The sequence below is a fragment of the Corythoichthys intestinalis genome, chromosome 12, assembly GCF_030265065.1.
Source record: "Corythoichthys intestinalis isolate RoL2023-P3 chromosome 12, ASM3026506v1, whole genome shotgun sequence".
Taxonomy (NCBI): domain Eukaryota; kingdom Metazoa; phylum Chordata; class Actinopteri; order Syngnathiformes; family Syngnathidae; genus Corythoichthys; species Corythoichthys intestinalis.
The window spans coordinates 3,670,117-3,697,259 of NC_080406.1; the positions used below are offsets into that span (position 1 = coordinate 3,670,117).

General features: G+C 39.3%; 1 protein-coding gene across 5 annotated transcripts in view; it reads left to right on the forward strand.

Moving 5' to 3' along the window:
* nalcn (sodium leak channel, non-selective) overlaps positions 1-19,866 on the forward strand; it is a 128,654-nt gene extending 108,788 nt beyond the window's left edge. For 3 of the 5 annotated variants that reach the window (XM_057852363.1, XM_057852364.1, XM_057852362.1), the window contains 9 exons: positions 3,141-3,289; positions 3,358-3,451; positions 7,471-7,603; positions 7,991-8,106; positions 11,963-12,120; positions 15,934-16,084; positions 16,145-16,291; positions 16,358-16,475; positions 19,090-19,866. In XM_057852363.1, the coding sequence (XP_057708346.1) occupies positions 3,141-3,289; positions 3,358-3,451; positions 7,471-7,603; positions 7,991-8,106; positions 11,963-12,120; positions 15,934-16,084; positions 16,145-16,291; positions 16,358-16,475; positions 19,090-19,232 (1,209 nt within the window). In that variant the 3' untranslated portion in view covers positions 19,233-19,866. The remainder of the gene's footprint in view (positions 1-3,140; positions 3,290-3,357; positions 3,452-7,470; positions 7,604-7,990; positions 8,107-11,962; positions 12,121-15,933; positions 16,085-16,144; positions 16,292-16,357; positions 16,476-19,089) is intronic. The other 2 variants (XM_057852359.1, XM_057852360.1) reach the window with 2 other exon arrangements.
* Positions 19,867-27,143: the final 7,277 nt, after the last annotated feature.

A 27,143-nucleotide genomic window follows, 5' to 3' on the forward strand; every position in this document is an offset into this window, starting at 1 on the left:
GGCGGCTGTTTATTAACGCTGCCCAGACGCGGCCGAGTCTGTCAGTTCGCATCTAGTTCAACATACATGGGATCTCTATGAGACTCACCAGATGCTACCTGCTACCAATTTAACATCATGCAGACTAGTTTTTAGCAACGTCGGCGTAGTTTGGAGCGGCTGTCGGCTGCAGAAATGTTTTTTTATATTGTTTTATTACTTTTTCCTCTACGCACGTGACGTCAGCGAGTTGTCCCGCATTAAAAGTAGTCCGAGCGAAACGTGATGCTTAGAGCTGTCTAAATAAACGATTACTCGAGGTGAATAAAATTACTCGGATCAGTTTTTAAACTCGAGTTACTTGAGTTGCTCGAGTATTCGTGTCAGCTCTAAAAATATTTAACGCAATTAATGCATGCGCTGCACAACCCACTCACGCATTGTCGCGCTCAATCTGTAATGGCGTCGTTTTACCTATACAGAGAGATAAAAGGCAGCGTAAAATAAGTAGAGTGAATTCGGGCAGCCTTTGGAGCCCTTTTTTTAATTGACTAAAGCCTTACAATCCCTCTCCCTACGATTAGAAATATTGTGGGGAAGCAAGGTAGCAGTTGATCTTTTTCTTAACACCTTATGTTATTTCCCAACGCAGAGAAGATATATCAACTGGTAGCACTACGCACAGTCATGGTTCCACTTCCTATCATGCATTTGGGCATGGCTACAGTACCATTTACTGAAAGCTCAACAAATACACTAGATGGCAATATTTAGTCACAATATACAAAGTCACAAGTCTTTCTATCCGAGGAATCCCTCTCACAGAAAGAATGTTAATAATGTAAATGCCATCTTGAGGATTTATTGTCATAATAAACAAATACAGTACTTATGTACTGTATGTTGATTGTATATATTCGTCCAAGTTTTATTCATTTAAATCTTAATGCATTGCCAAAATGTATATGATCGGGAAAAATTATCGGGAATGATTGGAATTGAATCGGGAGCAAAAAAAAAGCAATCGGATCGGGAAATATATGGATCGGCAGGTACTCAAACTAAAACGATCGGGATCGGATCGGGAGCAAAAAAACATGATCGGAACAACCCTAGTCAAGAGCATTGTTAAAAAAACAATTTTTTTTTAAGAAAAAAAAGCGTTAGTGTTTTAAAGCATTTAAGCTAGCAAACATTTGCTATATAAGTTAGCCATTGTTCTTTTGTCTATCCTTATTTGTTTTTTATACCATTTGAGGCTCAGCTCAGGTATTTAAATTTTTCATGTTCCTTATCCAATTACTCGATTATTATAACTAACTAGTTCATCAATTAATCGACTACTAAAATAATCAATAGCTGCAGCTCTAATTTTTAAAATGAATTAAAAAAAATAATAGAATAATTTCAACCATCTCGCAACTAGCCTTTGTGGCGTTCTCTTTCGACCCTCGGGCTCTTGCGAAATACTGCTGTTATGTAAATGTAATGTAAAAATGCTGCTGTAAAATTAAACTAGCTTCAAGTTGCTTCAATTTCTCGCTTATTCCCTGTAATCTTTTCGTACATGTCAGCGGGTCTTGTTTGGTAATATCGCCTCTGGTAATATCGCCTAACATTGAACTCTTTAAAAACAGCGCACTGTCTCTTTGCAAATGAGGCAGACACAGCTGTTGTGTATTTTAGTGAAGAAATGGTCCAATTTCCACCTATCCCTGTAGCGTCGGCCGTCGCAGTCAACAGTTTTTGTTGATTGTCACCATTTTAGAAAATTGGGAGTAAAGGGTCACACGGGGTAATGTTGCTTAGAGTGCTGCTTCCTTTTCGTGGGTAAATGAGGAGCAGCATTTAGTGTGTAAGCTACTTCATATGCTGGTAGCAGTACTGCTGACCAATATATTAATTCTGTGCGGGCCAGATGTTAATGATTATTATGACAGAGGCTGGGGGCAGGATGAAATTTGACCGAGGGTCGCATTTGGCCCCCGGGCTGGACTTTGGACATGTCTGCCTTAAAAGGAGGGTCACATGCAAATTTCACAGTCAAAACTGTGAGTTAACGTGACGTAAATTTTTATTGAACAGCCTCTCCGTAGTACTCAAACATCACACAAGCCTACCGTATGTGTTCGCGTATAGATAACATTTTTTTAACCAAAATTTTCGCACAAAAATGCGTGTGCGACCTTTACACCCGATATCCTGTCCTCACTCTAAACATTGCCCACTTTCGAGTGTCGTAAAACTGGAAGAGTATACAACTTAGCATTAGCGGCGTACCCTAACGATATAGACAAGTTAAACTCAAAATAAGCTACAAATGTCTTATGTCAGAAATACTGGAGGGACAAGTTTCTTAAAGAGACAGGGTCCCTTTTCCAGATGTTTTGGATTGCCAAGATGCAAACACAAGTATGTATTTAGTAGGGCTGTCAAAATTATCGCGTTAACGGGCGGTAATTATTTTTTTAAAATTAATCACATTAAAATATTTGACGCAATTAACGCACATGCCCCGCTCAAACAGATTAAAATAACAGCAAAGTGCAATGTCCACTTGTTACTTGTGTTTTTTGGAGTTTTGTTGCCCTCTGCTGGCGCTTGGGTGCGACTGATTTTATGGGCTTCAGCACCCATGAGCATTGTGTAATTATTGACATCAACAATGGCGGGTTACTAGTTTATTTTTTTTGATTGAAAATTTAACAAATTTTATTAAAACGAAAACATTAAGAGGGGTTTTAATACAAAATTTCTATAACTCGTACTAACATTTATCTTTTAAGAACTACAAGTATTTCTATCCATGGATCGCGTTAACAGAATGTTAACAGCAATAATTTACAGAAAAATGTGGCATATTTTATAGATGGTTTGAATTGCAATTAATTACGATTTATTAATTTTTAAGCTGTAATTAACTCGATTAAAAATTTTAATCGTTTGACAGCCCGAGTATTTAGTCGTGTATAAAATGTAAAGTTTTCACAGACTCAAGGTAAAATTGTTATTTGAATATGGCGGAAAAACAGGCACTACCCACTTTAAATTTACTGAATAAAAAATAATGCGCTTACCATAATAAGGGCTGGAATTTACAAAAATAACGTGTGTCAAATCTGATGTGAAATATTGACAGTAAGTCTTTTTAATGTCTACAGGTAACACTGAAAATGCTGTTGTTGACTGTGGTGGTCAGCATGTACAAGAGCTTTTTCATCATCGTAGGGATGTTCCTTCTTCTCCTCTGTTATGCGTTTGCGGGTGTCGTACTCTTCGGCACGGTCAAGTATGGAGAGAACATCAACCGGTAGGTTTTGAGTGAAATAACACAGCAAAATAAGTCAGATTGATCTGATTTTGGTCACCCACTTGCAGCCACGCCAACTTCTCCACGGCGGGCCAAGCGATCACTGTTCTCTTTCGCATAGTCACAGGCGAGGACTGGAATAAAATTATGCATGACTGCATGGTAAGTTCGCCAAAATAGAGAAACCTCAATGATGTTGACATTAGACGTTTGATATCGACATCTGCGTAGCTATCATTACCAAGCTATGATGTATTTCCACAGGTGGGTAGAGTAGCTAAAATTTTACTCAAGGAAGAGTAGCATTATTCTAAATAATGTTACTTAAGTAAAAGTAAAATTGTTCACCCAAAAATTTACTCAAGTACATGTAAAATAGTATTAGTTGAAAAGAAAATTGAAGTCATAGTTACATTGTAAATAACTGCTTACACTGTCTGATTTTTTTTTTTCAACTTCATCGCTATGAACTGTTATTTTTATACTGTACTATAACCTATTACAAGACCATATAAGACCAAAGAAATACACCAAAATCATGGAATCCAAGAGAGAAAAAATAAATATCACCCATCCAAACAGCAGGAGTGCCCTCTAGTGGAGGAAAAACATAGTTACCTGTGATTGGAGGTCATGTGGTTATCGTTGCGACGTCTCATTAGTGAAAAAAACAACGACTGTCGAAATGGTAATATATATCGTTTAAAAAGGTGTCACTCTTTAAAATATATGGAGCAGAAATCGACAGAAATAAAATAAATTGAAACCATCTAGTGCACACCGCAAACGATCTAGTGCACAGCATATTGTTTCTGGTGCGCACTAGAAACATTATGGTAAATGTTAGCATTATATAGCAATTAAGCTGGCAGACGTTTGCTTTCCAAGTTAGCCAATTGTTTTTTTTTGTTTTTTTTTTGTACTTAGGTCCTCATTTATTTATTTATTTTTTATATCGTTTGAGGCTAAGCTCGGGCACTAGTTGAGTCCGAGATTGAAGTAAAGTTCAACTAAATCCTGTATTAACATTTTTAGCACGCCCAAACTGCTGGTGTCTGATGCACGCCTGAGCTTAGCCTGAAACGATATACCGTAAATAAATGGGGATCTTACAAAAGAACAATTTGCTAATTCGCATAGCAAAAAACTGCTATCTTAGACGCAATATAATGCTAATATTAACCAGATTGTTTCTGGTGCGCACTAGTAACATTCCGGTAAACATTAGCATTATATAGCATTTAGCTAGCAGACCTTTGCTTTGCAAGGGAGCCAATTGTTATTTTGTTGTACTTGGATCCTCATTTATGTATTTTTTTTTTTATATCGTTTGAGGCTAAGCTAGGGCGCTAGTTAAGTCCAAGATTGAAGTAAAGCACAACTAAATCCTGTATTATCATGTTTGGCACGCCGAAACTGCTGGTGTCCGATGCACACCTGAGCTTAGCCTCAAACAATATAAATAAATGAGGATCTTACAAAAGATTAATTGGCTAATTTGCATAGCAAAAGTGTGCTATCTTAAATGCTTTATTATGCTAATGTTTACCAGATTTTTTTTGGTGCGCCCTACAAACATTCTGGTGAACATTAGCATAATATAGCATTTAATCTAGCGGAGTTTTGCTTTGCAAGTTAGCCAATTGGTATTTTGATGTACTTAGATCCTCATTTATTTATTTATTCATTTATTTATTATATCGTTTGAGGCTAACCTAGTGCGCTAGTTGAGTCCAAGATTGAAGTAAATCTCAAATAAATCCTGTAATATTACTTTTGGAGCGCTGAAACTGCTGGTGTCGAATGCGTGCCTTAGCTTAGCCTCAAATGATATAAATAAATGAGGATCTTACGAAAGATTAATTGGCTAATTTGCATATCAAAAGTCGTCTAGCTTAAATGCTATATAATGCTAATGTTTACCAGATTGTTTCTGGTGCGCACTAGAGACATTCTGGTGAACATTAGCATAATATAGCATTTAATCTAGCAGAGTTTTGCTTTGCAAGTTAGCCAATTGCTATTTTGTTGTACTGAGAACCTCAATTATTTATTTATTCATTTTGTATCGTTTGAGGCTAAGCTAGGGCACTAGTTGAGTCCAAGAATGAAGTAAAGCTCAACTAAATCCTGTATTATCATTTTTAGCACGCCAAAACTGCTGGTGTCCGATGCGCGCCTTAGCTTAGTCTCAAACGATATAAATAAATGAGGATCTTACAAAAGATTAATTGGCTAATTTGCATAGCAAAAGTCTGCTAGCTTAAATGCTATATAATGCTAATGTTTACCAGATTGATTCTGTTGCGCTCTAGAAACATTCTGGTGAACATTAGCATTATATAGCATTTAAGCTAGCGGACTTGCTTTCCAAGTGAGCCAATTGTTATTTTGTTGTACTTACATCCTCATTTATTTATTTTTTCTATATCGTTTGAGGCTAAGCTAAGGCACTAGTTTAGTCCAAGATTGAAGAAAAGCTAAACTAAATCCGATATTTTCATTTTTAGTACGTCGAAACTGCTGGGGTCTGATGAGCACCTGACCTTAGCCTCAAATGATGCTAGCCTAAATGCTATATAATGCTAATGTTAACCAGATTGTTTCTGGTGTGCAATAGATGGTTTGAATTGATTTTTTTTTCTATTGATGTCCTTTTAGGGGCTCCGTTAAAAAAAAAAAAAAAAAAAGAACCAATAAGCTGCTAGCAAAATCTTCACCAGAATAGTGTCTGTTAACTCAATGGCTACCATAACGGCACTGGACGTCCAATACTTTGAAACTGGGAGGTTCGCATCCAGTCTTTCCGATTTTCGGGGCATTTCTGGGTCAGGTCTGGGTCATTTACAGGTCATTTCCTTTAGAGATATAGTCACTGCCCATTCATTTGGGGAAATTCCTGGGTCACTTTCTGTTCTGTAAACCAAAATCAACAGGAAGTGATTGAAGGAGATAGTACCTTTTCTCGTCGGCACCGTCTAAAGGTTTTCATTATTCTAACACTCTTAATATAATCAATCAGGGAATAGTATCGTTTCTCGTATTTACCATTTGACTGTTTGTATTATTCTAACACACCCTACATAAAACAAATAGCACTTCTACCATAGTTTAAAGAAATCAGGCAGAATATAGGGCATAAGAGATAAACAATGCCTTCTTATCATGGAAGCCCAACGTGTGCGTCATGCAACTAACTGAGCAAGATTGACGCTGACAAGCCCTCGTCTGCACCACCAAGTCCCGCAATCAGTTCTCCCGGACAGTCCAGAACAAATGGGGGGACGCTTTGTCCCAACACCAGGAACACAGGAGAACGCCAGATATCCAACTGATAACACGACTGACAAGTCTCCAAGAGCCCCTTTGATGCTGAGGTAGCAAAATCCACAACCCTCGTTGCCCGGACAACAGCAACTTCCGAAGCCTCCCGTCCAATCCGCAAACAGACAATAATTCCTAACACACCCTTCTTCCTGCCAAAGACTGAATGTTTAACTAATCGTTGTCATTTTTCTCTAGAACCCTTTGTTGACGTGTGATAGGGTGACCTTGCCTCCCCACCTGAGTATTTCTGTTTCGCCTTGCCATTTTGATCGTTGTCGACCGGAATTAATTGTCAACTTGTGTTTCAGTGAGCCTTCTTTCAACCTTTCAAAATGGAGTCAGTACAAAGGGTTAGGGCTAAGGTGAACTCACCGAGTTTGGCCTTCTGGCCGGATTGCCGGGGTCCCCCTGGCATGGGTCGTTGGAGCTGCGTCAGCGCGGGTCCGTTGGTTCGGCTGGAGTGATTCCGGCGGTCTGGCTAGGTCAAATTCCTTCATGACCCAGAAATACACCCGAAATCAACATGGAGTGAACAAGAAATGCCCCCAAATTCAACAAAAAGTGACCGAATGTCAACAGCAAATGACTTAAAATACCCCAAAATTAAACTCATTGATTGCCATTGACCGCCATAGACGCCCAATTCGTTTGAAGTGGTAGGGCTGGCAGCGAATGATCGAAAGTTCATTTGCTACCACCCTCCCACTTCAAAAGAATTGGACGTTTAGTAGTGATGAACTCATTCCAATGTCATGAATCAAGGCGGACATGGCAGAATATGCTTTCTCACTATCAATGCATTGACTTAACTCTATGCCTTTATAATTTTACGCATTCATTTTTTTTCTCGTCAGGTGCAAGCTCCATTTTGCACCCCGGATAAGCATCGCTATTGGGAGACCGACTGCGGTAACTACGCCGGAGCACTCATCTACTTCTGCTCCTTCTATGTCATCATAGCCTACATCATGCTCAACCTACTTGTTGGTGAGTACGCGGATCTCTTTTGGTATTTACATGTCTTGTTGTTCATTTGCGCTCCCAACAGTAAGGAGACAGAACAGGAATGTGTTTGTGGAGCAGCACTGCCACCTAGCTGTAGCCATTATCTATTGTTCATATCTATTTATCATGACACCGATGGTAGAGCGAGTTCTTGTGTTACTTGAGTCATATTATTACCCCGAGACTACCTGTTTTTGTATCGCTGTGTTTATCATTCTGACCATAAGGAAGATAGATGGCGCTGACAGTTATTGCATTATGAGAGCTATTGATCTGTAAAGGAGCAATCATAGCATGGCAGTTCAAATACGTGTAGGAATGAATATTGCAAAGATTCTAAAATGGTGTGTTCTTATCCTTGCCATGCAGCCATCATTGTGGAGAACTTCTCCCTGTTCTACTCCACCGAGGAGGACCAACTGTTGAGCTACAATGACTTGAGACATTTCCAAATCATCTGGAACATGGTAGATGACAAGCGGGAGGTGAGTACAGTGTACAGCACATGGTGTACTTGTATCGTTAGTCAGTCAGTCTCCTGCTTTGCACATTTAGGTTTCCACTAGAGTTGTCCTGATCAAAATTTGCTAACACTTTACTTGAGAGTAGGTTCATAAGACTGTCATACATATGACACGACTCTGACATGAGCCTGAATGAATGCTCATGAACGGATATCATTAGATGTCATCCAGCAAATTATGTCACTAAATCCATATATGACCAGTCCGCATTTTTTTTCCCATCCATTCAAAAGTGACATAGCGTAATTTTCAGACGATAAGGCGCACCTGACTATAAGGCGCACCCAACAAATTTGACATGAAAATGGCATTTGTTTATAGATAAGCCATACCACACTATAAGTTGCCGCTGTCCTCAATGTATTATGGGATATTTACACTAAAATATATTAACCAGTAACACTTTATTTGACAACAGCGTCAGAAGACTGTCATAAGACCATCCTAATTATGACATGACACTGTCACGGGCATTACTGAATGCTTATGTCATAGTCATCCGGCAAATTATGTCACTAACTCCATTTATATCCAGCTTGGATCTATTAGATCCATTCAAAAGTGAGACAATTTGCCAGATAACACTGAATGACAATCTGTTATAAGTAGGGCTGTCAAAATTAGCGCGTTAACGCGCGGTAATTTTTTTAATTAATCACGTTAAAATATTTGACGCAATTAATGCACATGTCCCGCTCAGAAAGTATTCTGCCTTTTGGTAAGTTTTACAGCAAGGGTTTTTGTGCTGTCCAACAGCGAACTCTTGTGGTCACTTTGCGACATGGTTTATTGTTTTCTTGCCAGTTCATTATGGCTGCACGACGTCTCGGGCTGATAATGTTGTGCTTATATGATCCTTGGACCACTACAGTCCTTATGTACCGTATGTTGAATGTATATATATCCATCTTGTGTCTTATCTTTCCATTCCAACTATTTATTTTACAGAATATATATATATATAATTTACAGAAAAATATGGCATACTTTATAGATGGTTTGAATTGCGATTAATTGCGATTAATTATGATTAATTAATTTTTAAGCTGTAATTAACTCGATTAAAATTTTTAATCGTTTGGCAGCCCTAGTTATAAGCATTCATAAGTGTTCATGACGGTGTCATGTCATAAACATGATTGTCTAATGACAGTCTATGGAGCCACAGTCAAATAAAGTGTTACCAAATATCATATCTAGCAATTAATGAAACAACTGGAACAGTAACTGAAGAAATAATTAGCACAGAACATGAATTTTGACTGCTATTTAGTTGTGTAGCGCTGCAATGCATGCTAGCAGGTATGTTGGACAACAACAGTGTTGACAGCAGGTGGCATGAGCATTAATGAATGCTTATAATGGATGTTATTAAGTGTCACCCAGCAAATGATCTCACTTTCGAATAGATGTAAGAGATCCAGAATGGATCAGGAATGGACATAAATGGAGCTATTGGCCAAATTTGCCTGATGGCATTAAATGACAACTGTCATAAGCATTCATTAATGCCCGTGACAGTGTCATGAAATAATTATGACAGTCTTATGACACTGCTGTCAAATAAAGTGTTACCTATTAATGCAAATAAATCAAGAAATAAGCCGCATGGGACTGTAAGCTGTAGGATTCAAAATTAGGGGGGAAAAGTAACGGTTTATAGTCCGAACTTTGATATTTTTCCGAATAACACTTAATGACATCTGTCATAAGCATTCATTAATGCTCATGACAGTGTCATGTCATAATTATGACTGTCTTATGAACCAGCTGTCCAATAAAGTGTTACCAAATTCTTTTTTTGTTGTTTTTATTTGATTTGATTTTGAGGACCTGCTGTTGGCGAGTACCGACCTGATACCTCAGAAATGTATGAATTAATTTAATCGTAAAACATCTATACTGTGTATATATGGCGGAAAACACTTACAGTTCACTTGAAGTACCGCTTTGAGACCCCCAATTTGGCCAAATTTCAAAATTGTCCGATATGCATGTGTGATACATCATTGGAAAGCTTAAAATCTCAATTTTCTGGGGGAAGAAAAGTTGTGAACAGGAGGGCATTTTAAAAAAAAAAAATTAAACAGCAACACCCTATCTGGAGGTGAGAGCACGCGAGAGCAGAATTACAGACGCCACGACTTTAACGAAATATTATCGCGTAATTAACTTGTTTCGATCCAAAACCTCCATGTAGCATGTATCACTGAGTGTCAAGACACAGCTGTGAATGGCCACAGCTGGATTTTTGGGGGATTTTATGAGTGAAACATGGTGATATAACAAGGGTCACGATGCAAAAATCACAGACATCAAGGAGTGGTCGAGATTTTCTTTTTCATATATTTACCCTTTCAAACGTTTTTTTTTTTTTTTTTTCAATTTTTCTTTGTTTGGATCATTTATTTATCATCTAACATTACATATCAGAGAAAATGTGACAGTAGCAAAAAAAAAAATACAATTAAGCGAAAGTTATGGGGTAGATATCGGTGACATTTTTACAGACACCTTTTTTTTTCATAGTGACATAATATGTTTAAAAGTTTAAAACTTGCAAGTGAATATTGTTTTTTGAGTTGTTTTTATTTTTTAAACAAAATATTAGACATCAATTAATGATTTTAAGCTAAAAATGACACATTTTGAACAATAAATATATTTACTTCTTTTTATGGCTGGGTTGAAACAAAAGCGGTTGCGCGACGTCTGTAAACGGTGTTTTTCAGGGTAAAACGGACACATTAAAAATAGTTCGGGGGCTTAATGCACTATGAATCTGCAATGGCAGCATATAGACATATTGTTGTATCAAACCCAACCGTTTTTTTTGGGTTAAAATACAGCAGTTTCTTTTAAAGAGGAGTGCAAGAGTAGAAACTGCTTTTTCAGTCTTGTCTGTGTTTTCCGGCATATATATATAAAATATCCCCTTGTCCATCTTGATTATTTTGTGAAAAAAATCTTAAAAACACCATATTTTTCCACTAGAGGCCGATCTTCTAAAAATGTTGCATAGTACGAAACCTAATTTATTTTTCTTTCTTTGGACGACATTCTTTGGTTATACTTTATTTGACACTGGCGTCGTGAGACTGTAATAAGACGGTCATAATTATGTGATGACACTGTCATGAGGATTAATGAATGCTTATGACAGTTGTCATCAAGTGTCATCCGGCAAATTATGTCACTTTTGAATGGGTGTAAAAGATACGGACTGGACATAAATGGAGTTAGTAAAAAAACTTGCCGGATGACCCTTATGACATCTGTCATAAGCATTCATTAATGCTCATGACAGTGTCATATCATATTTATGCCGGTCATATGAAAGCCTTATGACACCACTGTCAAATATAGTTTTTCCCATCCGTTTACATTTCATGATGTTGCTTTGTAGCCCTTATATAAAAAAATACAAATATCTTAAAGACTCAATCGTGTTTTACGCGATTCGGATCTTCATAAAATGGGCTCCGATCATGTGATTTGATCAACCCTAATCGTTATACTTCTGGATTTTTTTGTGGCTAGTAGCCCTTAACTTATTCACTTTCATTAATATGTTTTTTTTTTTTTTTAATTATTATATTGATTTATTTGAACTGGGAAAGCTGGCATTGAGTGAGCATGTTACATTGCTATTGACAGCTGCCAACCCTCTCAGTCTAAATGAATTGAACGATTTTCACCGTCAATAGCAGCCAAAGGAAAAAATCGGGGGCATCTGAAGTTTCTTAAAGTTTCTTCGAATACATGCTTGAAGTATTATTGTTTTTCTCAATGAATGTTTGTCTCCATTTGTATCTAGGGTGTGATCCCAACATCCAGGGTGAAGTTCCTCCTGCGTCTCCTCAGAGGCAGGCTGGAGGTAGACCTGGACAAAGACAAGTTACTCTTTAAGCACATGTGCTACGAGATGGAGCGACTACACAGCGGGGGCGATGTTACCTTCCACGATGTGCTCAGGTGACCATGACAATAAAAGTGCCAAAAAAACCAAAGGTATAATAAATCTTTGAGGCAATCACATGCCAGGAAGCACGAAGACTTTACCTCGAAATACGGAAGCTAATCACTAGGTTAAATTAAAGGTGCTCTGAAATGGTCATGTGTGAAAATGCATGCAATGAGTTACCGTATTTTTTGGACTATAAGTCGCAGGTTTTTTTCATAGTTTGGCTGGGGGTGCGACTTATACCCTTGGAGTGACTTAATCTTGGTGCTCGGTTCGGAGCGGAGTCGTACCGAACGAGTTTCTGACGTAATGTAACCCTTACTTTTCGAGGCTGTAAATCGATCGGGTTACAGTTTCTTTGTGTAGATTATATTTACTCCGTCTTCTCTACTATCATGAGGACCAACACGGTAGGATAGTAAGAAACGTCAACGGTGCGACAACGTGGCCATCGCGAGAACGCAGTGAAACGCGGCCGTTAAAGTCAATCAGCCAATGCACACCAGTCGCAGTGCGGCCGCGTGTTAGACGTGTCCCAGAAGCGTCTCAACACGACGCACCCGAAAAGAACGGCAGAGTTTATTATTCGACGCGAGACACGACCCTCCTGCGTCAGTACTACTAGCTAGCAAACCTGGCAGACCAGAAGTCACTCGTGTAAAAATACGGTGGATCTGGTCGATTTTTAAACTAATATGCAATCGTAACCCACTTTTTGAGTCCATCAGATCTCTTGAGTGGTAGATCGGGGCACAGTTGACTTGTCTTTGTTCATTTACAGTCGTCTTCTCTGCTATAATAATAACCAACACGGCCCCGTGTTCAATACAAAACCCTCCTACCACAACAAAACAAGTAGGAACTAATATTCACATAGGAACTAAAGTTATACAACATAAAATATACAATATAAATGAATACTACATAACATTTGTAAAATACAAACACATAATAAATAATAGCCCATTTAAATAAAATAAAATGAAATGAGCTGAATCACCTGTAATTAAATAGTAAGCATAACACACAGATCCTGCTTACACAATTAAATTTATGAATTTCTGTGTGGCGCTTTAACTTGAGAAAATCCACTAATAAAGCTTTTGAAAACCGTTCATAAGAAAAAAAATTATTTGAGGCATTTCATCTGTAAAATACATGTTAAAATCTTTGTGATTGGGATTGCTTTTCTCTTGAGCATAGGACTTTTTTTTTTTTCTTTCATAAAGAAAGCTGACCAATACGCGGGGTCTGAAAGGCAAATTGTTGTCGGGTTATTATCTTTAAATATCCACTACTTTTTGAGCAGAATTCTAGCTTTGTATAGGCTACAGTTCCTATTGTTGAAAGCACAAAAGTGTGTAATAAACAACTAGCACATTTATGTTTTGCATTTTGTTTTCTTACTGTACCGAAAATGAACCGAACCGTGACCTCAAAACCGAGGTACCGAACCGAGATTTTTGTGTACCGTAACACCCCTAATAATTTCACATGTTATTTTGGTGTTTTGGAGTTGCACTGATGGTTTGGTAAACTTGTTAGCATGTTCTTTATGCTATAGTTAACTGAATAACTCTTAATAGCTATGTTACGTTAACATACCGGCCACGTTCGCATTTCATTGTTCATGCATCATGTAACATTATCATACTGTACACATATTCAGCATTAGGAGTGGGAACCTCTTGGTACCTCACGATACGATACGATACGATTTGCGATACAAAGCTCACGATAACGATGATCTGACGATATGGCGATACAACGATTATCGATGTATTGGTCAGGAAATCATTCTAGGATATTCTAAAAACAACTAATTAACAGAAAAAAAAGCTTCTAGTGTGAATTGGAATTAGTTTATCACTAGTAGACGTCCAACCCATTTAAACTGGGAGGGTGGCAGCGAATGAACGTTCATTCATTCGCTGCCATCCCTCCCACTTCAAACGGATTAAACCTCTATGGCTGTCAGTGGCAGTCAATGCCAGGCAATTAGGTCATCTTGGGCCATTTAAGGTCTCACTGGAACAGTACCAAACAAAAGTTCTAGCATCATCACCTTGTCAGATGGTTGCCTGAAGAAAACATCCAAATTCCCTCAGTCCTTGATGATATAGGGCTGCATGTCAGGCAAACTGCATGTCAGGCAAAGGCACTGGGAAGATGGCTGTGGTTAAATCTTCAATAAATGCACAAGTTTATATTGAAATTTTAGACAACTTTCTTATCCCTTCAATTGAGAAAATATGTTTGTCATTTTCCAAGATGACAATGCATCATGCCACAGAGCTAAAACTGTTAAAGCATTTCTTGGAGAAAGACTTATCCAGTCAATATCATGGCCTGCAAATCGCCCAGATCCCAACCCTATAAATGACCTGTGATGGAAACATTGACACCTTTTTAAAAGGATATCTGGATTCTTGGCAGGAGCATATCGATAACCTTTTGGGATACAAAGTATCACGATGTATCACCATTTCAATATTTTGTCACACCTCTATTCAGCATGTTGTTCTCTATTGTATTTTTATTTTAAATTGCCTTTCAAGATGACATATCTGTTCTATGTGTTAGATTTTATCAAGTAAAGTTCCCCCAAAAATGCGACTTATACTGGGTTTTTTTTCCCTCTTCATTGCGCATTTTAGGGCTGGTGCGACTTATACTCAGGTGCGACTTATAGTCCGAAAATACGGTAAATACTATTTTAAAAATGAGCTTCAGTGTTACGTAGGGTCGTAACCAGTGTATTTCTGTTTTTATTCATTTTAATATAATGAATTTACTTTTTATTAACACCGTATTAATTAGAGGCGTGCAAAATTTCCGTTTCTTAGATTATTCGCGATTCGGCCGTGGAAATTTCGAGAACGATTCACGAACATCCAAATTCCGATTATTGAATTAAACCAGGTTAAGCGGAAATAAAACGCAGTCAGCGCGGTCTTCGGGACGCAATGAGGAACGGACCGAGAGTAAATATCATGTGTAGCTAATGCCGCTAGGTAAAAAAAAAAAATACCTGACTGCGGCCGTCAGCCGCTACAAACAGCGTCCAGTTGCTAGTTGCTACAAACATACAGCAACACACGGCTATGTTAGATATCACATATATCTAGACTAGATGGGAAATGACACTTTCCCGCGCTAGTAAACAGGCGCCATCTTAAAGCAGTACACTTCTCTAGAAGGCTCTGTTGTAGAGAACCTAATTACTTTTTATCTAAAATACCCCTAAATTGGCAAAATCTTGACTTGAATCTATCTTTAAATGATGAAACAGTTTTAAAACTTTCACATGTCAAAAGTAGACATGAGGGAAATTATGGAATAACGGGCGCAATTTTAACAACTTTAATGGTTGATTCACAACATTAAATTAATTGAATGTAGTTTTAAGCTGCTGATACAGAAGGGGAACTTGAGTATTTTATTTACTGTTTTTAACCGGTAACTTGATACTAAAATAGTAGTCTGGTTTATTTAGCCTGAGAGGATTTTTGAACAATTTTGGAACAAATATACAAAACATAAAAAAAAAAAAAAAATTAAATGGGGGGCATCAATAATCGATTTATAATCGAATCGGAGTCTCTGAATCGTAATCGAAATATATTCGTTAGGTGCCCAAAGATTCTCACCTCCAGTATTAATTCAGAAATGCATTAAAATACAATCATGATGAATCATATTTCAAAAATAGTAATAAAACTGCACATAAATGCAACATTATTTTCCAGAGTAAGGTAACTGTTTGAAAAGCCTCCCATTATAGAATCTGCATATCTGATTTTGTGTGTGTTGGCGCTCGGCAGCATGCTGTCATACCGCTCTGTGGACATTCGCAAGTCTCTCCAGTTGGAGGAGCTGTTGGCCAGAGAACAGCTAGAGTACACCATCGAGGAGGAGGTCGCCAAGCAGACCATCCGCATGTGGCTGAAGAAATGCCTGAAACGCATACGCGCCGTGAGTTCACCCCACCTTGCGATGGCGTGCCACGCGTGACTCTTTGTACTCTGTTTGCAGAAGCAACAGCAGTCTTGTAGCATCATCCACAGCCTGAGAGAGAGCCAGCAACAGGAGCTGAGTCGCTTCCTCAACCCCCCCAGCATCGAGACCACGGTGCCGAGCGAAGACCACAACGCCAACAATCCGGACAACTCGCAGCCCGAGGTGAAAGTCCGCTTGCAAGTATCGTAGCTTGATACGCTGAACAAAGGATCTGTTCTTTTTGTTTAGATGAGTGGCCTCCAGCAGCTCCTCAGTCCCACCTTGTCTGACAGAGGAGGCTACAGGCAGGACTCCTCTGACCTGGGCAAACCGCAAAGAAAACTGGGGCAGTGGCGGCTACCTGCAGGTGTGTACAATTCTCAATAAGAGGTGGTGCACTTAGACGACACTGAGATCAGATCAAGAATGTAGCTGCAAGCCGCTACGCACTTTACATACTGTACATGTACAGTGGGGCAAATAAGTATTTAGTCAACCACCAATTGTGCAAGTTCTCCTATTTGAAAAGATTAGAGAGGCCTGTAATTGTCAACATGGGTAAACATCAACCATGAGAGACAGAATGTGGGGAAAAAAACAGAAAATCACATTGTTTATTTTTAAAGAATTTATTTCCAAATTGGAGTTGAAAATAAGTATTTGGTCACCTACAAACAAGCAAGATTTCTGGCTGTTAAAGAGGTCTAACTTCTTCTAACGAGGCTCCACTCGTTACCTGTATTAATGGCACCTGTTGTAACTCATTATCGGTATAAAAGACACCTGTCCACAATCTCAGTCAGTCACACTCCAAACTCCACTACGGCCAAGAACAAAGAGCTATCGAAGGACACCAGAGACAAAATTGTAGACCTGCACCAGGCTGGGAAGACTGAATCTGCAATAGGTAAAACGCTTGGTGTAAATAAATCAACTGTGGGAGCAATTATTAGAAAATGGAAGACATACAAGACCACTGATAATCTCCCTCCATTTGGGGCTCCATGCAAGATCTCACCACGTGGCGTCAAAATGGTAACAAGAACGGTGAGCAAAAATCCCAGAACCACACGGGGGGGACCTAGTGAATAACCTACAGAGAGCTGGGACCACAGTAACAAAGGCTACTATCAGTAACACAATGCGCTGCCAGGGAGTCAAATCCTGCACTGCCAGATGTGTCCACCTGCTGAAGCCAGTACACATCCAGGCCCATCTGCGGTTCGCTAGAGAGCATTTGAATGATCCAGAAGAGGACTGGGAGAATGTGTTATGGTCAGATGAAACCAAGATAGAACTTTTTGGTAGAAACACAGGTTTTTGTGTTTTGAGGAGAAAGAATACTGAATTGCATCCGAAGAACACCATGTCCACTGTGACGCATGGGGGTGGAAACATCATGCTTTGGGGCTGTTTTTCTGCAAAGGGACCAGGATGACTGATCTGTGTAAAGGAAAGAAAGAATGGGGCCATGTATCGACAGATTTTGAGTAAAAATCTCCTTCCATCATCAAGGGCATTGAAGATGAGACGTGGCTGGGTCTTTCAGCATGACAATGATCCCAAACACACAGCCAGGGCAACAAAGGAGTGGCTTCGTGAGAAGCATTTCAAGGTCCCGGAGTGGCCTAGCCAGTTTCCCGATCTCAACCCCATAGAAAATCTGTGGAGGGAGTTGAAAGTCCGTGTTGCCCAACGACAGCCCCAAAACATCACTGCTCTAGAGGAGATCTGCATGGAGAAATGGGCCAAAATACCAGCAACAGTGTGTGCAAAGCTTCTGAAGAGTTACAGAAAACGTTTGGCCTCCGTTATTGCCAACAAAGGGTACATAACAAAGTATTGAGATGAACTTTTGGTATTGACCAAATACTTTTGCAAATAAATTCTTTAAAAATCAAACAATCTGATTTTTCTGGGTTTTTTTCCACATTCTGTCTCTCATGGTTGAGGTTTACCCATGTTGACAATTACAGGCCTCTCTAATATTTTCAAGTGGGAGAACTTGCACAATTAGTGGTTGACTAAATACTTATTTGCCCCCTGAGTCTGCTCCTCAGTTATAACTTGGGCGACAGTCCAGCCAGGCAAACGCTGCCACCAGAGGGCAGTTTAACCTCGATCATTAAACAAAATACAAAACTTTTGGACGTTTTGGATAGCTAGTTTGTAGAGGTACCTAAAGGGTTCATTCGAGTTACGTCGCCAGCTTAGGAACGGAACTCGTTCATAACCCGGGGACTACCTGTATAGGAAAGTCAATTACATGCAATGACATTTTTGGCCACCCAGCGGCAGTATTGTGCCTGTCAATGTCAACCAAAAGTGAACATTCATTTTAGTGCTGTAACGATTAATCGATTTACTCGAGTATTCGATTACAAAAAAAAATTCTGATTAAATTTTGTTGCTTCGAGTATTCGTTTAATTAAAGTTGCGTTGTAATGGTTTATTTTGAAAGTGTTTCCATTTAGTTTTATTGATTAGAGTGGATACATTGCCCTCTGGTCTGCCTCTTTTCATATTGCTGAATCTAGCTGCTCCCTGTTAAGACCAATGTAGCTAGGTTTTTGTTTGAGCTAATGTTTTATAATGCATTAATTATATAGTTTAGAGATATATTTAGCCGTTTTTGTGGGAATATGTGTCTGAACCATTTGTTAAGCGCGTTGTAAAAAAAAAAGTAAGCATTTTATAGCATTTAAGCTAGCTGACTCTTTCTATGTAAGTTAGCCAATTGTTCTTTTGTTGTACATAGATCCTCATTTAAAAAAAAAAAAAAAAAAAAGAAACATTTATACCGTTTGAGGCTCAGCTCAGGTATTTTAATTTTTCATGTTCCTTATCCAAATACTCGATTATTCGAACTAACTAGTCCATCGATTAATCGACTACTAAAATATTCGATAGCTGCAGCCCTAATTCATTTTGATTGGATATTTTTACTTTTAGCTACAACTTTTGTATATTTTGTGCATCAGGTCGTACCAGCGTCAAGTCCATTGTGTGCAAAATGAACCCTGTCAACGACGAGGCCTCCTCTGGGTCAGAGGTGAAGAAGTGGTGGACCCGTCAGCTGACGGTGGAAAGCGATGAAAGCGGCGATGACCTCATCGACATTTAGGTGCATCCTGACACCGCGTATGTTATTTTTTAAACAACTGTGGACTCCTGTGTGGACTCCTTGTCGAATGGATGACATTTTTTTGAATATAATGAAATGTAGGCAGCACGGAGAGTTGAAATGACACCTCACCGTTCAGCCAGGATAGGCTCCGGCATCCTCGTGATCCTTATGAGGATAAGCGGAAGAAGGTATTCGGAGCAAGCCTTGACGTCAAGCTGATACCACTGGGAAATGTATTTCCTGTCCTCTGCGAGTTTTGCTTTGTAGGCACATCTGGTGTGCGGCGAGGCCAAACCGGATCGATGAAGGAAAAGCTGCTCTTCTTTGTGTATTCAGCTGTAAAGGCGCTTTTCATCTCCCTATGACTTTATTTATCACATACATATGGATTTTCCTATGGTCACTTTATACAGGTTGGTAGGGAGTGTGTATATAGTTGTGATTTATAGCAAAGCCCACAAGTAAGAGATATTATGAGGATTTAGAATTTATTCCTTTGTGTTTTTTCCAAACACACAGCTAGTACTTTGAAGTGTATATGGAAGAAAATAATAGATTTATGACTGAATGTAATTAAAAAGTTATATATACATAAAATAAAAAATAAAGGGTTACTCTGTATAGATATTAATGAAGAGATGTTTCTTGTTTGGTTGTTTGTTCAAATATTGAAAAAAAAATTCCCTCAAGCTCAGGTGGATCAGGAATCTTTTTACATATCTTTTACCGCCACCTGCAGGACGCATACAAGCGTAATTTGCTAGAGGTCAACATCCAACTGAGTGAGTACATTTTCCAATACAACTGGAAACTTTCCTCTGTGGAGATACAGATCTTAGCCCCACTCATGTCTATCAATAGAATGGACAATAATGCCAGTCAATGGCACTAAACAAAGTAAAAGCCATGAGAAATGATTGGGAGAATTGGACGTCTGTGTCCGTCAATGGCAGCAACCTCCGTAAGCGTCAATGCAATCGGGGACATTTAGGGTACACGTCCTATTGATATCTAGTAATTTCCTGTTGATTTGGGGATATTGTTTTTTTTTTGCCATTGAAAATTAATGGGAAAAAATTTGGACGTCAATGGTATCAACTTACATAGGTGTCAATGGAATCCAAGCACATTGGCATCAAAAAATGAAAAAACATGCTGAAATGCCATTGGAAATGAATGGGAAGTTTGGATGTACATTGACGTCAATGGCATCACCCTTCATATGCGTCAATGCAATCGGGGACATTTGGGCTACACGTCCTATTGATATCTGGTCATTTCCTGTTGATTTGGGGATATTGTTTTTTTTTTGCCATTGAAAATTAATGGGAAAAAATTTGGACGTCCATGGACGTCAATGGTATCAACCTACATACAGTAGGCGTCAATGGAATCCAAGTACACTGGCATCAATAGAATGAAAATCCATGATTAAATACCATTAGAAATGAATGGGAAATTTGGACGTCCATGGCCGTCATTAAAAGACACAGTGGTGGATGAAGTACATTTTTTTAAACAAAAGTAAAAGTAAAAAAGTACTTGCTTTGAAATTTAAAAAGCAAAAGTATTTTCTCCCGATGCAAAAATGTAATCAGTAAATTTCATTTTTTGACATGCTCACCATTTCATAGCACCTTAAATTAAATAGCAATTAGTATTGTGTATATGGCGGAAAACACAGACAAGGCTGAAAAAGCAGTTTCTGCTCTCGCACCCCTCTTTGAAATAAACTGCTGTATTTTAAGCCAAAAGAACTGTTCTGTTTGGTAGAACAATATGTCTATATGCTGCAATAGCATTTTCACGGTGCATTAAGCCCCTGAAGTATTTTTAATTTGTCAGTTTTTTACTCTGGAGAGTGGAGACCCCCATTTACAGACAACCACGCACCCACTTTTGTTTCTACCTAGCCATGAAAAGGTTAGTAATTATACTATTCAAAATGTCTGTCATTTTTAGCTTAGAATCATTAAATAAAAAAATAAAAAACTTGAAAAAATTATTCACTCGTATATTTTAAACTTTTAAACAAATATTTTGGATCATTGTCTTGTTGCAGCATCTATCCTCTTTTTAGCTTCAACTGTCTGAAAGACGGCCTCAGGTTTTCCTGCAAAACATCCTGATAAACCTTTGAATTCATTCTTCCATTCATGGTTGCAAGTTGTCCAGGCCCTGAGGTAACAAAACAGCCCCAAATCACGATGCGCCCTCCACCATGCTTCCCGGTGGGGATGAGGTGTTGACGTTGGTGAGCTGTTCCATTTTTTCTCCACACGTGACGTTGTGTGTTACTCCCAAACAATTCAACTTTGGTTTTATCAGTCCACAAAAATTTTGTCAAAACGTCTGTGGAGTGTCCAAGCGCCTTTTTGCGAACATTAAACGAGGTAAAACAGGTTGACAATTTATTCGTCGACAGTGGTCAAAAACAAGGCAAAAACAGACGATGGAGGGAACAGTGCTGAATCCAAAGCAAGGCTACATAGCAAATGTTTCCGAGCAGCAAATCTGTCTTATCTCAGTGTCCAGTGTTTTTTAAGTCTGTGGGCCGGCCGAAGGTGTGTCCGGGCGTTGCTTTGGGATCATCCCTCTCTGGCCGGTTTCGGGCTGTTTAAGTTCGTGGGTGGATGGGATGTGGTTGCCACAGCGACCGACACTGGTCTTGATGTCACAAGCGCCCGCTATCAGCTTTGTTATCCGGGCTGGCACTCCTTCTTTTAGGACAAAGCGCTGGTCTTTGTCCTTGTTCGTTTGTCGGGAGGACTGATTGTCAGAGTTGGTGCGTCAATCTTGCTCGTGGCGCACACGTTTGGGCTTCTGTGATAAGATGGCGTTGTGTATCTATTCTGTTTCTTTAAACTATGAAATGATACTATTCCCTGATTGATTATATTACGTGTGTTCGAGTAATGCAAACAGTTAGACGGTGCTTACGAGAAACGGTACCATTTTTCCTTTTCCCCCTTAATGAGCGCCGATAAGGTGATTCACTTTACTGTGTTCAAGGCCACTGAGTGAAGTCTACCTAAACTATAGTTAAATGAATGTGTTAGACTAGTGTAAACAATTATATGGTGTGTGCGAGAACGGTACCTTTTCCCTTCAATGCAAATCAATATTGATCGCATGTCTTCAGACATCTCTTTTGACCGAGCCATAATGCACATCAGACAATGCCTCTCATCAAGACAATTCTTAACAGGTGTGTGTTTTATAGTGAGCAGGGCAGCTTTAAATCACTTATCAGTGATTGGGCGCACACCTGACTTAAATTGTTTGGTAAAAATTGGTTTCAATCGCTTCTCAAGTCTCCTTAGGCAGAGGGTTCACTTATGTTTTCCCCCTTCTGTCATTGTTTGCATACTATCCTCATTAACTCATTCACTCCCAGCCATCTTCACCGGTGTAAACCCCTTCGCTCCCGGCCGTTTTACTGGGTTTTGACTGATTTTGCAAGGCCCACAGAAAATTCTGTTCTATTGCTATATGAACATGGAACCCGCCAAAAGAAAGATTACGCTCTTCTTTCAGCAGAAAAAAAGTTCTTTTTCCATTCTTTAGAAATCAGCATTAGCAAATAGCTTAGTTTGAGCAATTTTCCTATTTCTGTTGAGAAAAAAAAACTGAGAAATTGAGCTTTTTGTAAAAGCATACATTTCAAACTTTGACTTTAACACAGCTATTTTTCTCTTTTGTGACATCCCAAACGTCTGAATAATGTTTTCGTTCTACAAAATAACATAAACAAGAAGACAAATATTTTTTTAATCGCAGAGTAACAATTTATTTACACATAACTAACTGAGAGATGACGCTGTTGTGGCTGCAACAGCCGGGTAAACTTTTCCCTCATCGCCGCCTGTCTCATAAACATGGATTTTTTTGAGTCTCTGTGGGGTCTGCTCGGCAAGCAGCACGGACTCAACGGCATCGTCCGCTGCACTGGTGGTCCCGGTCGTTCTGCTCGGTCGTCTAGCACCTGGAATTCCAGGCGTCCTCTAGGTTGCTCTGCTCGGTCGTCCGCCGCCTGGCATCCTGGATGCCATTCGGCCGTCTTCCGCCGGTGCCCCGGCCATGCAGCCCGGCTGTTCGTTGCCGTCGAATCGTGTTGCGGGTCTTACCAAATGCGCTACTGCCCTCCAGTGGCCAGTTTTATTGCTTTAAAAATGATTTTCAGCTTTGTGCTATGGAGCTAAATTGAATCAACCCTGAGGGGTCTCTTATTAAAAAACAAAACAAAAAATAAACGTAAAAGACGTATAAATTAGGGCTGTCAAACGATTAAATTTTTTAATCGAGTTAATTACAGCTTAAAAATTAATTAATCGTAATTAATCGCAATTCAAACCATCTATAAAATATGCCATATTTTTCTGTAAATTATTGTTGGAATGAAAAGATAAGACACAAGACAGATATATACATTGAACATACGGTACATAAGAACTGTGTTTATTATAACAATAAATCAACAAGATGGCATTAACATTATTAACATTCTCTTAAAGCGATCCATGGATAGAAAAACGTGTAGTTCTTAAAAGATAAATGTTAGTACAAGTTATTGAAATTTTATATTAAAATCCCTCTTAATGTTTTCGTTTTATTAAAATTTGTAAAAATTTCAATCAAAAAATAAACTAGTAGCTCGCCATTGTTGATGTCATTACACCAGGGGTGGGCAAACCGGTCCTCGAGGGCCGCAGTGGGTCCTGGTCTTTGTTCCAACTGACCCAGCACAGATAGTATAACCAATGAGGTTTCAGCAGAAATGAGAAGCACCTGACTGCAATCGACTGATTGCACTTGTAAAACAGCAGATTGGTAAAAATGTGTCCTCTTAATGAGTTGCAACAAAAACCCGCACCCACTGCGGCCCTTTGTGGAATAGTTTGCCCACCCCTGCATTACACCATGCTCACTCCCAAACCCATAAAATCATTTGGACCCAAGCGCCAGCAGAGGGTGCCAAACAACAAAAAACAAGTAACAAGCGGACATTACACTGCTGTCATTTTAATCCGAGCAGGGCATGTGCGTTAATTGCGTCAAATATTTTAATGTGATTAATTTTAAAAATTAATTACCGCCCGTTAACGTGATAATTTTGACAGCCCTAGTATAAATACGTCTTTGGGACACTGAAACAATTAAAACTAGAACGTATTTATATGTTTTTGGGAGCAAATGAGTTAAAATATGAAAACCTATAAATAGAGCTGTCGATCGGGTCTGATCACGTCATTTTTAAAGTATCGGAATCGGCAAAAAAATATCGGACATGCCTTTTTTAATATATACTGTATATATATATTTTTTAATTAAATCGTTTTCTAATTGTATTTAACGTTACAGACAAAATGTCTTACAGTCACCCAGAGTCTTTAGTTTTGGCTTAAAGTGGGGCTGTCAAATTTATCGTGTCAACGGTGGTAATAACATTAAAATATTGAACGCAATTAAGCATGCGCTGCACTATCCACTCACGCATTGTCACGTTCAATCTATAATGGCACCGTATTACATATACTTAGAACTAAAAGGCAAAGTAAAATGAGTAGAGAGAATTTTGGCAGCCTTTGAAGCCTTTTTGTAAATGGCCAAAGCCTTACAATCCCTCTCTCAGCGATCAGAAATATCGTGGGAAGCAATGTGGGGAAGAAAGGTAGTAGTTGATCTTTTTCTTAACACACGATTTTATTTCCCAACACTGAGAAGATATATCAATTGGTACCATTACTCACAGTCATGGTTGCACTTCCCATCATGCATTTGGGTTGAATGGCTGCAGTACCATTTACTGAAAGCTCATAAAAATCCACTAGATGGCAATATTTAGTCACAATATACAAAGTCACATTTGTCCTTTAAGAAATACAAGTCTATCCGTGGATACCTCTCACAGAAAGAATATTAATAATGTAAATGCCATCTTGAGGATTTATTGTCATTATAAACAAATACAGTACTTATGTACTGTATGTTGAATGTTTCTTCGTCCGAGTTTTATTCATTTTTTTTCTTCATGCATTGCCAAAATGTATATGATCGGCAAAAATTATCGGGAATGACTGGAATTGAATCGGGAGCAAAAAAAAAAAAAAAAGCAATCGGATCGGGAAATATCGGGATCGGCAGTTACTCAAACTAAAACGATCGGGATCGGATCGGGAGCAAAAAAACATGATCAGAACAACCCTACCTATAAATGTTTGGGCCGTTTTAGTTGAAGCAGACACTGTTTTTTCATCTGTGTGATTTTTTTACGAAAATCAGATCCCATTTGATGGTGATTTTATGCAGAAATATGAGACATTCTGAAAGCTTCAGATACATTTTAATACCACTGTAATTCATGAATTGTCCATTCAAAATCCCAGTAATTTTGCAAAACCCTAGCTTGATAACGAACATAAAGCTACAGCAGCAGAGAACCAGCTGCCACTGGGACACCCACTCACTCTATAAAAATCCTGACTTTTCGAAGCACATTCCGAGCCCTCGACGAGTGAGTGAGTGAGTGAGTGAGTTCTCTCGGCGACGTACGCTCCTGTAGGGAAACAGTGTGACATCGGGCCCCGTGCTAATCAACTGTCTTTAATTTGCCCCTTATTACTCGGCCTTTTCTTCTCCGCCACCATCGGCTCTTAAGCTCTACTTAGCTCAAAACCAGCTCATCAAAGCGCCTCTCTCCTCTTTTCTTCTCATTTGCACCCTGCGTGGTGTAACATTTGTGCCTTTTAATTGCCTCCGCATAAGACACCGCCTCGTACGGGGCCTGTTGTTTGTCGGACACCCCCCCCCACTCCAACCGTCACTTTTCCGTCATGCGTGTCTGCAGCTTACTTATGGCACTTTGGTAATTGGCCGGGAAGTTCTTAAGTGCAGCGGCTGTCTGAGAGTGGAGATTACCTATAATTAAAATCCACTATTGGCTGCGCAGGCTTGTTCCCCTCCCGGTGAGACGTGACTTTAAGAGCTATACTTTGCCTGAACGCACCTTTCCTAATTGAACTGAGTACTACTGACTTACAAATCGACGATGATGGAAGAAAGAACCTTGAAGAGGTAAAATCTAGTATTAACATTGCTACACTTTGTTAAATATTAAGCTACTCTCCAAAATACACCAAAACTGCATAAAGCAGAGGTGTCCAAACTTTATTCTCCGAGGGCCGCTTTCAGAAAAATCAAACGATGCAAAAGCCAACTCGAAATCCTTCCATTTTTTTATGTTAAAGGGGAAGTTAGTCCGTGCAGTTATTAGTTTCAAGGCCCCGGAGTGGCTAAGCTAGCGCGAGTCAATGGTGCTGCTGGCATGCCAATAAAAAATGAAATTAACAGATCTAACATAGTCAAATAAATTCAAAATGTTGATCATCGTTCAAAACACCCATGCGGCCAAAACAATTCCTCACCAAACTGCCGTAATTTATTTCTGAGGGACTTTTTTTTTTTTTTTAGATGCGTAAGGCGACCACAATAGAGATGAGTGTTTCGGCCACTCGTGCTCATGCTGCATTCGAGGAAAGTTTTCTTCCTGAGTGTGTCTAATTGCACCTAGTCATGCATGAATTCTATCAGACATGTCCTGCAGATGATTGGAGGTGCTGCCCCAGCTAATCGGGAGGAGGGCGAGCCAGTGCAGCCCATCCCTCCTCCTGCAGCAAGCACAGGGGCCACCGTCATCCCCCCAGGATCCAGGGTGGTCCCCCGAGCCATCCGCGCTCCCGTCAACCGGCCTTCAGGGATGAGATAAATGGGGGGCCCACCAGCTCTACCAGCCCACCTAGCCCAGGGCAGGGCAGGACCCCCTACCGGAACAGGCAATACCCACCAACACCCAGTCATAGCGCAGGGTGGATACCCAGGCAGAAAAGAGAGGGGAAGGCGGAGGTAGGA